The 13,675-nt window shown below is 44.5% G+C and overlaps 2 protein-coding genes across 3 annotated transcripts in view; both read left to right on the top strand.

The window, feature by feature from the left end:
* The window catches only part of phf5a (PHD finger protein 5A), a 36,829-nt gene extending 25,140 nt beyond the window's left edge, over positions 1 to 11,689 (top strand). The window contains exons 3-4 of the mRNA XM_070861653.1: positions 8,295 to 8,461; positions 9,078 to 11,689. Of these exons, the coding sequence (XP_070717754.1) occupies positions 8,295 to 8,461; positions 9,078 to 9,167 (257 nt within the window). The 3' untranslated portion in view covers positions 9,168 to 11,689. The remainder of the gene's footprint in view (positions 1 to 8,294; positions 8,462 to 9,077) is intronic.
* Positions 1 to 13,675, top strand: part of LOC139229965 (protein Tob2-like) — a 121,696-nt gene that overhangs the window by 25,149 nt on the left and 82,872 nt on the right. The gene's annotated exons all lie outside the window — the stretch shown is intronic.

The raw sequence follows: 13,675 nt of genomic DNA, 5'->3' as shown, positions 1-13,675 counted from the left end.
TGCCTTTAGGTCATAAAGTAGTGGATTCAGTTCAGCCCCCACTCCAGAACTTTAGTACATAATCAAGGCTGACACTTCAGTGCAACACCGATCGAGTGCTACATTGTCAGAGGTGCTGTGGTTCGGATAAGATGATAAACCAAGACCCCATCTGCATTTTCAGGCCAATGCAGTAGATCCCATGGCATGATTCAAAGTGGAGGAGAGAATTATCTAGTCGTCTGTCTCACCATTCATCCCTCTGCCAGCATAACAAAAACATATGAGCTGGACATTTATCTCATTGCTGTTTACGGGATCTTGCTGTATGGAAATAGTTTCCCTCGTTTGCATACATAACAGTGACTACACTTCGGTGGTAATTCATTGGCTGTGAAGAAATTCGGGACATCCTGAAGATGTGAAGTGTGCTATATAAAGTTGTTTCTGTTTTTGCATGCCTGTCCCTACATGCTTGTGCAGCTTGCACACCGCCTGAGGCAGAAGCTGGGTCGGTAGCAGGGGTCCAGTTGGGAAGGTTAGAGACTGGAATATAAACCTCATCAGCTGTTTCCACAAATGCCACAGCCAACTCGCTGTCACACACAGTACCGCAAGAAAATAATTGAGAAACCTCAAGGCCCACACTGCAGGGTAGCACCAAAGTTGCAAAGAATAGGGAGAGAAAATTTGGTACAAGTGAACTGAAGAAATAGGAGCAGGAGTCGGCCATTTGACCCCTCGAGCCTGCTCTGCCATTCAATAAGACCATGGCCGATCTGATCTTGGGCTCCCCATTACTCTCGACTTCCATATCATTCAAAAATCTGTCTATCTCTACCTTAAATATATTCAATGCCCCAGTCCAAAGATTCACGACCCACACAGAGAAGAAATTCCTCCTCATTTCTATTTTAAATGGTCAACCCTTTATTCTGAAACTATGCCCCCTAGTTCCAGATTCCCCCACGAGGAAAAACAAACTCTCGACAAGTACCCTGTTAAGCTCCCTCAGAATCGTTGATGTTTCAATAAGATCACCTTTCGGTCTTCTAAACTCTAATGGGTATAGGTCCAACCTGCTCAACCTTTCTTCATAAGACAACCCCTTCATCTCAGGAATCAACCTAGTGAACCTTCTCTGAACTGCCTCCAATGCAAGTATATCCTTCCCTAAAACTCTTTTAGGGAGTACAAAACAAACATTAGATCGAGTGCCCTCCAATCTGGGGGACACTCCAGACACTTATACCTGCCCTCTTTTTTTTTGTTTTTTTTTTCCTTTTTGTGATTTTTTTTTGGGGCATTAAAATCATATAATTTACAAGTGCCCCCTATAAAAGGGGAGGGGGACACTAAAAATCCGGCAATAAACAAATTAAACTTTAATTTGGTCTTCGGGATCCCACCATCGACAACATAGCTTTTGAGTACGAGCTGGAAGGATTGTATGAACAGGCATACCAAATGCTGCTCAAGTTTATATCAAATTAAAATTTGGTTGCCGGGGGTAATAATGCACTCCAGTCCCTCCGGCGCCCACCTCTCACAGAAGGCCGCGAGCGTACCGGTGGACACCGCGTGCTCCATCTCCAAGGACACCCTGGCCCGGATGTACGCGCGGAAGAGAGGCAGGCAGTCAGGCTGAACGACCCCCTCGACCGCCCGCTGCCTGGACCGGCTGATGGCCCCCTTGGACGTGCCCAGGAGCAGTCCTACGAGGAGGCCCTCGGACCTACCCGCTCCCCTCCGCACAGGGTGCCCAAAGATCAGGAGTGTGGGACTGAAGTGCAACCAGAAATTGAGGAGCAGCCCCTTCAAATAATGAAACAGGGGCTGCATATATCCTTCCTTAAATACGGAGACGCAGTCCTCCAGGTGTGGTCTCACCAACGCCCTGATTAGGTGACCTGGAGATTGGGTTTTAAGAGTTTATAGATTGAGGAGGAAAGAAAGATTGAAGGCTGTAAAGTGTTCCACTGGTTTGAGGTCCTGTGAGAGCTGGTGCAGTGAGTTTTGATTTAACCAAGATTTAATTTGATTTTAAGATTTGAATTCGCAGCAAGTTGTTACGATCTGGAATGCATTGCCTGAAAGGGCGGCAGAAGCAGATTCAATAGTAACTTTCAATAAGGAATTGGATATACAATTAGTCCCACTCCCTCTGCTCCTTCCCCGTAACCCTGCAAATTTTGCCTTTTTAAGGGAATTCGATATACACTTAAAAAGGCAAAATTTGCAGGGTTACGGGGAAGGAGCAGAGGGAGTGGTACTAATTGGATCGTTCTTTCAAAAAGCTGACACAGGCACGATGAGCCGAATAGCCTCCCTCTGTGCTGTATCATTCTATGAACCCAGGGGAAGAAAGAGCAAATTAGAATTGCACTGTTGGTATTTTAGAGGAAGAAAACAACAACCACAACTTGTATTTATATAGCGCCTTTAACATAGTGAACCATCCCAAGGCGCTTCACAGGAGTATTATTCGATAAAAATTTTACACCGAGCAGCATAAGTAGAAATTAGTGCAAGTGACCAGAAGCTTGGTCAAAGAGGTGTGATTTAAGGAGCGTCTTGAAGGAGGAAAGAGAGACAGAGGGGTTTAGCCAGGGAGTTCCAAACCTTGGGGCCGAGGCAACAGAATGCACGGCCATCAATGGTTGAACGATTACAATCAGGGATGCTCAGGAGGGCAGAGTTAGAGGAGCGCAGGGATTGTGGGGCTGGAGGAGATTATAGAGATGGGGAAGGGTGAGGCCATGGAGGGATTTGAAAATAAAGATGAGAATTTTAAAACCGAGGCGTTGCTTAACTGGGAGCCAATGTAGGCCAATAAGTTGGTTACTACTTCTTGCCTGAATGGTCTTGTGTTATTGAATGAGAGTGAACAGTTTCCCAGTCTCTAAACAGTGTTGTGTTTTGAAATTGAAAAATCTGAGTTTAAAATAATCGACTGTCAGAATCAACCTAAACAGAACAGTTTCAAACTGCAGACACTGGAAATCTCAGGCAGAGAGAGCTGGAAACACTCAGCAGGTCAGTCCGTACTTGTGGAGTAAGCAGGTGAGTTAACGGTTTAGATGTTGGACCTTTTGTCAGAACTGATGGGTCTACATTGAAATGTTAACTCATCTGTTTTCTCAATGGATGCTGACCCTGATCTAAGTGTTCCCACCATTTTCTGTCCTTGTTGGTATACTTGTTGAGTTCCAATTGCTACTGTGGGTGGGACAAATGCACCAATGTTATCCTTTTACATTTCATGAGAATTGCCTTGTCTTTCAGCTCAACAAAGCTAGTCAGCCAGTTGTCCCAGTTACTGAGTTGAAGTTTCCAGTCACGATTCAAGATTTTGGGCGCGATTTGCAGTCTTCTTGATTTTGTGAGCAATTCTTAATGTAAAAATAGATAGCTGCAGGGGCACAATCGGTCTCGAAGCAACGTGCAAGAAAAGGGTGAAGTCTCCCCACAACAATCTCTGGGTTCCTAAGGGCCGATTGTGGGACATGTTTCTGGGTATGCTAATCAAGACATGTGCCGGTATGACTGATGATGAGTATTGAGTATTTTTTCCCTCTTCATTTATCATATCCTTTCCTGAAGTTGCCATGCTGCCTTTTTGGGATTGGGTCTCAAATGTTTGACTGTCCCAAATCGTTCTGTGATCTGTAGCGAGGGAGAGTACAATCCTTTGGAGTGCTGCAACGGAGCAACAACTCCGAGAAGCACAGTAATAATAGAATGCAGGTTTCATCCTCTTTCCATGACCCCCGCCCCATCACTGAATTTCCTCAGTCTCTGCGGAGGCGCGAAGAACACAAGAAATAGGAACAGGAGTAGGCCATACGGCCCCTTGAGCCTGCTCCACCATTTAATAAGATCATGGCTGATCTGATCATGGACTCGGCTCCACTTCCCCATCCGCTCCTCATAACCCCTTATCCTCTCATCGTTTAAGAAACTGTCTATTTCTGTCATAAATTTATTCAATGTCCCAGCTTCCACAGCTCTCTGAGGCAGCGAATTCCACAGATTAACAACCCTCTGAGAAGAAATTTCTCCCCATCTCAGTTTTAAAAGGGCGGGCCCCTATTCTAAGATCATGCCCTCTCGTTCTAGTCTCCCCCATCAATGGAAACAGCCTCTCTGCATCCACCTTGTCAAGCCCCCTCATAATCTTCCACGTTTTGATAAGATCACCTCTCATTCTTCTGAATTCCAATGAGTAGAGGCCCAACCTACTCAACCTTTCCTCATAAATCAACCCCTTCATCCCCGGAATCAACCTAGTGAACCTTCTATGAACTGCCTCCAAAACAAGTATATCCTTTCATAAATATGGAAACCAAAACTGCACACAGTATTCCAGGTGTGGCCTCACCAATACGCTGTATAACTGTAGCAAGACTTCCCTGCTTTTATACTCCATCCCCTTTGCAATAAAGGCCAATATACCATTGGCCTTCCTGATGACTTGCTGTACCTGCATACTATCCTTTTGTGTTCCATGCACAAGTACCCAAGGTCCCGCTGTACTGCGGCACTTTGCAATCTTTCTCCTTTTAAATAATAACTTGCTCTTCGCAGTGGATGTATTGTAATGGCATGTTTCCTGGCAACCATAGCTGGACACAGTCTCACGGTCTGCTTCTTGGTTTCTTTCAATTTCATGCTTCGCTATTTCAACACTATTCATGGAGTACACTATTCATGGAGTACACTATTCATGGAGTATTTATCCTTCCCGTGTATAGCACTTTGCACTTGTGTACATTAAATCTGCCATTTTCTGCCCATGTCCATATCTTACCCAAATCATTGTGTAATTTCTGAGCTGCACCCTTTGATTCCGCTGCCCCTTCTCGATTGGTACCATCCGCAACTTTGACTTCTTTGCTTTGAGTTTTTAAATCCATGTCATTGAAGCAAAATTGAAACAGTAGTGAGTGGTCCAACAGTAGGCACCCCCCCCCCCCCTTCCCCCCCCCACCACCATCCAGCATATTATATTAATAATTACCTGTTTTCTTAAACCATTTTCTTATGTTTCCAAGATTTATCCTGGGTCCCTACAGCTTTAACTTTAATGAATTGCAGGCATTCAGTTTAATTCATGAGATGGCCAAAGATGGAGAGATCAGAATGGGAATTTAAATCTAGCAAGCAACAGGTCACAGGTGTTCAGCAAAGCAGTGTTTGGTGAATACTTAAGAGATGGCCATTTTGTTGATCACCTCCATTCTGTCAGCAGTTGTGATCTCTGTTGCTTGCAACTTCAATTCCCTGTTCAACTCCCACTCTGACCTCTGCCTTTGGCGTTCTGCCCTGTTCCAGTTAAGCTCACCACAAGCTCAAGGAACGGCACCTTATCTTTCCACTGGGAAATCTGAAGCCCTCCGGCCTTAACATTGTCTTTAATAACTCCAGACCTTAACTATAGCATCCCTTTCCTTGAGAGGGAATGCTGGCAATGTGGAGTGAAACTGGGTGACACGAGGATTGGGGACCCTTCATCGGAGTGACACGAGGATTGGGGACCCTTCATCAGAGTGCCTTGTTGCAGCGGCGTCTGCGTGCTTGGTGTTGTCTTACTTTTCTACTCTGACAATTGGATCCCGCCCTGATTTGCCACATTTTCCAGGTTCAATTCCGACCTGATTTACCTCTTGCTGTATGAAACACAAAAAGTGAGTATGCAGGTACAGCAAGTAATCAGGAAGGCAAATGGAATGTTCACCATTATTGCAAGGGGATAGAGTATAAAAGCAGAGAAGTCCTGCTACAACTGTACAGGGTATTGGTGAGGCCACACCTAGAGTATTGCATACAGGTTTGGTCTCCATATTTAAGGAAGGATATACTTGCATTGGAGGCAGTTCAGAGAAGGTTCACTTGGTTGATTCCTGAGATGAGGGGGTTCACATATGAGGATAGGTTGAGTAGTTTGGGCTTATACACATTGGAGTTCAGAAGAATGAGAGGTGATCTTATTGAAACTTATAAGATACTGAGGGGGCTCGACAAGGTAGATGCAGAGAGGATGTTTCCCCTCGTGGGGGAATCTAGAACTAGGGGACATAGTCTCAGAATAAGGGGCCACCCATTTAAAACTGAGATGAGGAGGAATTTCTTCTCTGAGGCTTGTAAATCTGTGGAATTCTCTGCCCCAGAGAGCTGTGGAGGCTGGGACATTGAATATATTTAAGGCGGAGATAGACAGATGTTTGAGTGATAAGGGAATAAAGGGTTATGGGGAGCGGGCAGGGAAGTGGAGCTGAGTCTATGATCAGATCAGCCATGATCTTATTGAATGGCGGAGCAGACTTGAGGGGCCGAATGGCCGCCTACTGCTCCTATTTCTTATGTTTGCTGCCTCAGCTATTCACACATTATTTGTTTCTCTGATTTCTTTTGTGCCTCTTCCTGTTGTCTGAAGTAAAAACTCAGACATCTCTTGTTTATTGTAATCCAATTATAGTTAACTTGTGTAATTTCCCCTCTCCCCTTCTTGGCTCTATTCCTTTTTAAAATGCTGTTCATCTGTCATTATTTCCGGGCCTGACGGGTTCTACATAACCGTCGCTTCATCTGTTCCCTACACAATGTTAACCCACCTGATTATTGTTTCCCACATTTTCTGTTTCTAATGGTTCTGTATGTATTCCCCTTTTTCGAATATGGGCACCACATTAGCCTGTTGCCAGTCTACTGATACCTTCTCAGTGTCCAGTGATTCCCTCAAAATGATTCAGTGATTTACAAAATGCTTGCAGTCTCTCATTCTGGAATAAGATCCACCTTTCCTTGCAGTTTTATTGGTTTTAAGCCTGTCCAGACTTGCAGCTCATTTATATCAAAGTCACAAATGATGCTTTGGCTGTCTCTGAATGTGGAGCACGCGTTGCTCATGTCCTCTCCCATGAATATTTGGAGGAAGTAATCATTCAGAACATTTACTATTTTGTGTTCATCCTCCATTTGGAAATGAAATGACGGATTTCCTGCTTTAGAAAAAAAGAAGACTGAGGGGTGGATGACCTGATGCAGGTTTTCAAGTTTATGAAAGGATAGACATAGAGAAGATGTTTCCACTTGCGAGCAAGACTGGAACTAGAGGCCATAAATATAAGATAGCCGCTATAATCCCACAGGGAATTCAGGAGCAACCTCTTTACCCAGAGAGTGGTGAGAATGTGGAACTCGCTGCCACAGGGAATAGTTGAGGCAAATAGTATAGATATATTTAAAGGGAAGCTGGATAAACACATGAGGGAGAAAGGAATAGAAGGATATACTGATGGGGTGAGATGAAGAGGGGTGGGAGGTGGCTCGTGTGGAGCATAAACACCAGCAGGTGGGACAGAGATTCGTCGAGGGAAGGGGTGGATGGGACTGGTTTGCCGCGCGCTCCTTCCGTTGCCTGCGCTTGACCTCTTCACGCTCTCGAGTTGAGACTCACAGAGCTCAACGCCCTCCCGGATGCACTTTCTCCACCTAGGCCAGGGTCTCCCAGATGTCAGTGGTGATGTCGCACTCTACCAGGGAGGCTTGAGGGTGTCCTTGTAACGTTTCCTCTGCCCACCTTTGGCTCGTTTGCCATGAAGGAGCTCCGTATAGAGCATTTGCTTAGGGAGTCTCGTGTCTGGCATGCAAACTATGTGGCCTGCCCAGCAAAGCTGACCGAGTGTGGTCAGTGCTTCAATACTGGGGATGTTAGCCTGGACGAGGGCACTCTTGTTGGTGCGTCTGTCCTCCCAGGGGATTTGCAGGATCTTACGGTAATGCAGGATGTAAGTACTTTGTGAATGGCCTCGTGCAAAGTTGTCCGATGGAAATTTCTGACTAACCACAGGTGGAGCTGTGGTAATACGTGCACGAATTATAATAGAAACACCATACATACAATGCAGGTAAATGTACTTCACGTGTATATTTACTTAAGCAACACCTACCACAGTAACCAAGGAAGTAAAGCACTCACCTCCTGGCTCGCCTATTCCAATGCTCTCCTGGCCAGCCGCCCATCTTCCACCCTCGATAAACTTGAACCCATCCAAAACTCTGCTGCCAGTATGCTAACCCGCATCATGATATTATTCAAAGAAGAACAGGGCGTTCTGGTTTCCTGGCTAATGTTTATCCCGGAACCAACATCACTAAAACAGGTTCTCTGTGGGACCTTGCTCTGTGCAAACGGGCTGCCATGTTTATCGACATAATGATGCACTTCAAAAGCAATTCATTTGCCATAAAGCGTTTTGAAATATCCTACATACATTCATGTTTGTTATTTTTATGATTGCCTTCCCTTTTAGGTGACGGTAAATGTGTGATCTGCGATTCCTATGTCAGGCCATGCACGCTAGTCCGTATCTGTGACGAGTGTAACTATGGGTCCTACCAGGGTCGGTGTGTGATCTGTGGTGGCCCAGGCGTGTCTGATGCCTATTACTGCAAGGAGTGTACCATCCAGGAAAAAGACGTAAGTTTGATGAGAATTTTCTTCTGAAGCTAATGAAATTTAGCCATCAAATAGTGTGCTCAGAAATGGCACTACTGTACAGACAATGGCCCCTGATTCTAGGATCTGATTTATTGAAGGGACACTCTTTGCATTCTTCCAAACTCAAATCTTCATCTTTGAAAAATTATTCTTTTGAAAGTTTTCTCCCTCTTTTCCCGAGTGAGCTGACGCACACACAACGGTAGACTTGTACAGGCACCAGTCGTCCTCGAATGCCTTGCCCAAGGGGGCCTTACTTCCTGACTGAGCTTAGCCAGAGAACATTGGCAGCAAGCCCTCTTTTTTTTTTTCTGTCCTCGCCCGATGTTCACAAGTGTTCACTTTCCAACACAAATCATTAGCTAATGAGAACCCGGAGCTCTACCTCATCCCCCCCCCCCACTCCCAGCTTTGTTGAAAAATCCCAACTGTTTCCCTAGCTTGATGTATCTAACGCAACACCGGTTGGCGATCAAACCTGGCAACATCTGCTCCATAGCTGCACATTTGGCGGTGAGGTTGTGTGAATACTGAATTGTGGTGGTGATTTTTATTCCCCCGGCACTATTTACCCTTTATTTATTTTGCCTCCTAGCGAGATGGGTGTCCGAAAATCGTCAATCTTGGCAGCTCAAAAACTGACCTGTTCTACGAAAGGAAAAAGTATGGCTTTAAGAAGAGGTGATCCCAAAATGGCTACAGGGAATCTCTCATGTTCCAACTGAATGTGGGGACACTGGGGCAGTCTTGTGTAGGATGGTTTAACACTGCTGCCTCACACTGGTATTTGATGGCACAAATCGGGCAGCATGTGGAGGAGGGCGATGGGTACACACCAGTTCAAATTTTTTTTTTTTAGTGACTAGCATATTTTCTTTTTCTCCCAGTGATTTTTGGAATTGAAGTAAGGTATTTCTGGCAGTGGAATCAATACCAGAACACTCTGCAGCAACAACCCCGGCGATCTCTTTCTGGGCAGGAACAAGTTGTGTTTGCCAATCTGTTGATTTTATTTTCAGCCTTTAAAAGAATTGGGAGGACCCACTGTTAGTTGGTTGTGAGTTTGGCGACTGGGGACTAGTTAGTCAGTTAGTGTTGATAACTTCTCTGTGGCTGCAAAATCCCGTGTATTTCACATTTAGGCACTGGCTGCAGATGACTGTTCCTTGCCCAGCCTCGTACTGTTGATTCACTCTGGCAGAAGCTTGGGTGTTTAATTTTTATCTTGGGTTTCATGTTTCAAGCCTATTTGTGAGTGATACGAAAGCTGTCTTTCATGTCGGTCCTCCAACACACTTCCTGACAGGACAGTTTCACTGACCGTTTCCTATAAATATATTTTATTTTTCACTTGCAATAAGCTATTCCCATTGAGAAGTGGCATGACTCGAGTATTTATGAAGATATTTGTTGGAAGATATTGTTCCCCTACGGTCTCGCTGGGTGACCACACGGCAGTGCAGAGCCGCAAAGAGTTCAAGCTTGATCTCTAGTCAGTGCGGAATTCACTGACCTTAGTTGAGGGGCTGCAGTTGGCCACAACACCCTGGGCCGGGACGGGGGAAGCAGCTAGTATTTCTACATCTGATTGCTGTGCAGTAATGCCTGCTGGAAGTTTGCGTGTGTATGTGTGTGGTTGAGTGGGGGCAGAATCACACTCTGATGTGATTTATTACACCCAGTCATGATGGTCACATAGCATTTTAAGGCCTGAATGTCGAGGCTTGCGTCTAAATAACGGTTACTTAAATGAGGTACTTTGGGCTACCAGTGCAAATGGGATATCACACCAGGCAAGGCAGTCGGTACAGAAATGCTCGGGGCAGTCCCAATGCAGCTTGGGTGCTCTTCTGGAAGAGTTAGGATTACCAGAGGGGTGAGCTTCGGTGGGTGTTTTTTTAAATAGTTTTTATGACCCTTGCACAGCAAGAGTCAGCACCTTTTTCAGCGAGTATGAGAGACGGTGCCAAATCGAAGTGATGCAAGCATTAGTCTGTTGCATTGCTGGGTCATATTGCAAAGCACAACCCCAAAACCAGGTGGAAATGGTTGCCATCTTTTAAACCAGAATTGAAGGAATGAATCGGATTCCGTGCAGTGTGGGAACTAACCCCGGGAAAACCATCACTCCGTCTCTCCATCTTTAAGCACTGTAAGCGAACTGCTTTTGTTTCTTGAAACAGCCTTCCTGCCAGTTAATTGTGGTTTCCTATCTTGTGCTCGACTTGGTTGAAGGATCTGGTAGAGTTCCGGCTTATTAATTAGGATTTTTTTTTTTTTACAATGTTGGGTAAATGGAAAATGTTTACTGATTTTTAAAATACTTTAGGATAAAGCAACGTTTTTTTTCACCTCTAATCCCTCACCACATGAAATGTTTAACTTGCTAAAAAAGCTTGCTGCAAAGTGCCTGGCCTCCTAATTAGTGGAAGGGAGGATTGTTATCTGTCACACATTCAGTTCCTAAAACCTGATGTGCTTTGGCTCCCAGCGTGAACCCCTTCCCGATACTGGGACTGGCGGCCAAGCTTGGACAAGTCCCATCCTGTTTCAGCACTGAGGGTCAAGGGCAGTTCAGGTAGAGCCACAGTTGAGGCCATTTGGCAGAAGTCATCCAGGGGGGTGGAGGGCGATTTTAAATATTTAGACGAGGCCAGTGTGGCACCTTATCCTGGAGTCTTCCTTTTAAATAGATTGGGAATTTATTCAAAGCTGCTAATAACTTTGTCTCCATTTAAGCTTGTACCTCATTTGTGCCGTTTTTAGTGCAAGGAAACAGTGATTAAACCCCTTGGTTCAATTGAAAGAGTGGGTGGCCAACAGTCAGAGTGTCTCAGTACAAAATCAGTCCAGAATGGAAAGCCCTCTTTTCCACCGTTCCTTCAGAATCTACTTGTATTGACCATATCCAGGAGGTTTTGGCGATTGTTGCTGTTTGGTTCTCTTACATTGTCGCTCATTGTAACCGGTTTGTACCGCCGAATAAATGTATCGTGCCTCCTTCCAAAGGAAGGTTTGGATTGTTGGATGGGACGTAACGAGATTATATGCGAGCCTGAAAGATTGCGTGCTCCAGCAGCCGTTTTGAATGAAGTGTCTCCACCTTCACTTGTAGTTGAAGATTGTGTTTGAATGCTTTCATTATTGAGCTATGATTGTTCCCATTTCTTCACGGTGTGTCTTTTTAAATAAACCAGTTTTTTTTTCTACGTGTGTCTGCTTATACTTTCTGCAATTGTCATCGTGACTTTAGAACGCTGAATATAAAACATATGTTAACTGTGAAGAGGACTGCAGTGTTATGCCACTATCCTGGCGGATAAGAGATTATCAATGCATATCATCTGCATGGACTCCCATAAGGTTCCACACAAGAGATACATACTCTGATTGATTGGTGGGATGTGGCTCAAGCCTCAGCTTTTCACCATATTTTTCATCGTCTTGGATGAAGGAATGAAGAGTTGTATATCCAAGTTTGAAGATGACAGCAAGTTGAGGGGCACAGTAAGGAGTGGAGCTAGGATCAGGACGTTGCAATGGGACATTACTAGATGAAATGAGTTGGCAAAGCTGTGGCAAATGGAGTTCGATGAGGGGAATTGTGAGGTCATCCACTTTTTAAATGGTTAGAAACTGGAGGAGCAGAGGGGTTTAGGTGTAAAGGTAGACAACTATTTTGGGTTAAAACTTTAAATCAAGTGCCCCCTTTTGTAAAAGCACACCGTGACAAATTAACTGAAAATGTTGTTCCCTGTTGAAATGATGCACTCCAGTCCCTCAGGTGCCCACCTCTCGACCAGGTACACACATCACTAAAGGCTCAAGGAGAGGTTAAAGGAATGTTGACCTTTTATCTCAAGGAGGCTAGAGCAGAACGCGGAGGAAGTTATGCTTCAGTTATATAAAGCCTTGGTCAGACTATCTGGAGTACTCCATTCAGTTTTACGTACTATACCTCAGGAAGGATATTTACCTTTGAGTAGGTGCAGCATACGTTCACCAGAATGATACCAGGGCTTAAAAGGCTCAATTATAAGGATAGGTTGGATGAAGGTGGCTTGTATCCCCTTGAGTACAGAAGATTGAGGAATGGATCTAATGGAGGTGTTTAAAATGATTTAAAAATTTGATAGAGTGGATAGAATGAATTTGCTCTAGTGGAGGAATCCAGAACAAGCGTGCATAAATCTCAAAATTAAAGTTTTTAAATATAAATTAATGGTCTTCATATTATAAAAAGGATATAGAAGCACTGGAGATAATGCAAAAAAAAGATTTACTAGAATTATACCAGACCTGAGAGGTCCCACCCATCAGGAAAGTTTCAACAGGCTGGGGCTGTTTTCTCCAGAAAATAAACTGAGGGGGTGACCTGTTAGAGGACTTATTATGAAAGGGTTTGATAGGGTAGACGTACCTTTCAACTTGTGAGCGAGACCAGAACTTGGGGCCATAAATATAAGATAATAAATGCAGTGGGGAATTCAGGAGAAACTTATTTATCCAGAGAAAGAAAAGAAAGACTTGGGACTTATACAGCGTCTTTCACCACCACCAGACGTCGCAAAGCACTTTTCAGCCAATGAAGTACTTTTTGGAGTGTAGTCACTCTTGTAATGTGGAACTTGCTACCACAGGGTAGTTGAGGCAAATAACATAGCTGCATTCAAGTGGGAGTCAGATTAGTACATGAGGGAGAAAGGAATAGAAGGATGGGTTTAGATGAGAGCATTGACCGCTTTAGATAAAGAGCGATGATTGCATTAGATTGAAAGAAGCTTATAATGTTGCGAAGATTAGTAGTAAGCCTGAGGAGTGGAAGAGTTTCAGAAACCAGCAAAGGATGACCAAAAATTGATAAGGGAAAAAACAGAATGAGAAAAAACTAGCAAGAAATATAAAAACAGATTGTAAGCGCTTCTACAAGTATGTAAAAAGGAAGAGAATAGCAAAAGTAGGTCCCGCAGAGGCTGAGACAGGAAAAACTATTATGGGGAATAAGGATTCTTCTTAGGCAGTCCCTCGGAGTCGAGGATGACTTGCTTCCACACTAAAAATGAGTTCTCAGGTGACTGATGAGTCCAATGTGGGACCTACAGTCTCTGTCACAGGTTGGGCAGATGGTGGTTGAAGTTGGGGTGCTTGGGTTGTCATGCACTCCTTCCGCCGTTTGTGCTTGGTCTCTGCTTG

This window comes from Pristiophorus japonicus, chromosome 19, assembly GCF_044704955.1.
Source record: "Pristiophorus japonicus isolate sPriJap1 chromosome 19, sPriJap1.hap1, whole genome shotgun sequence".
Lineage (NCBI taxonomy): Eukaryota > Metazoa > Chordata > Chondrichthyes > Pristiophoridae > Pristiophorus > Pristiophorus japonicus.
Note: the sequence above shows the minus strand (reverse complement) of the source record. Positions and strands in the feature narration are given on the sequence as shown.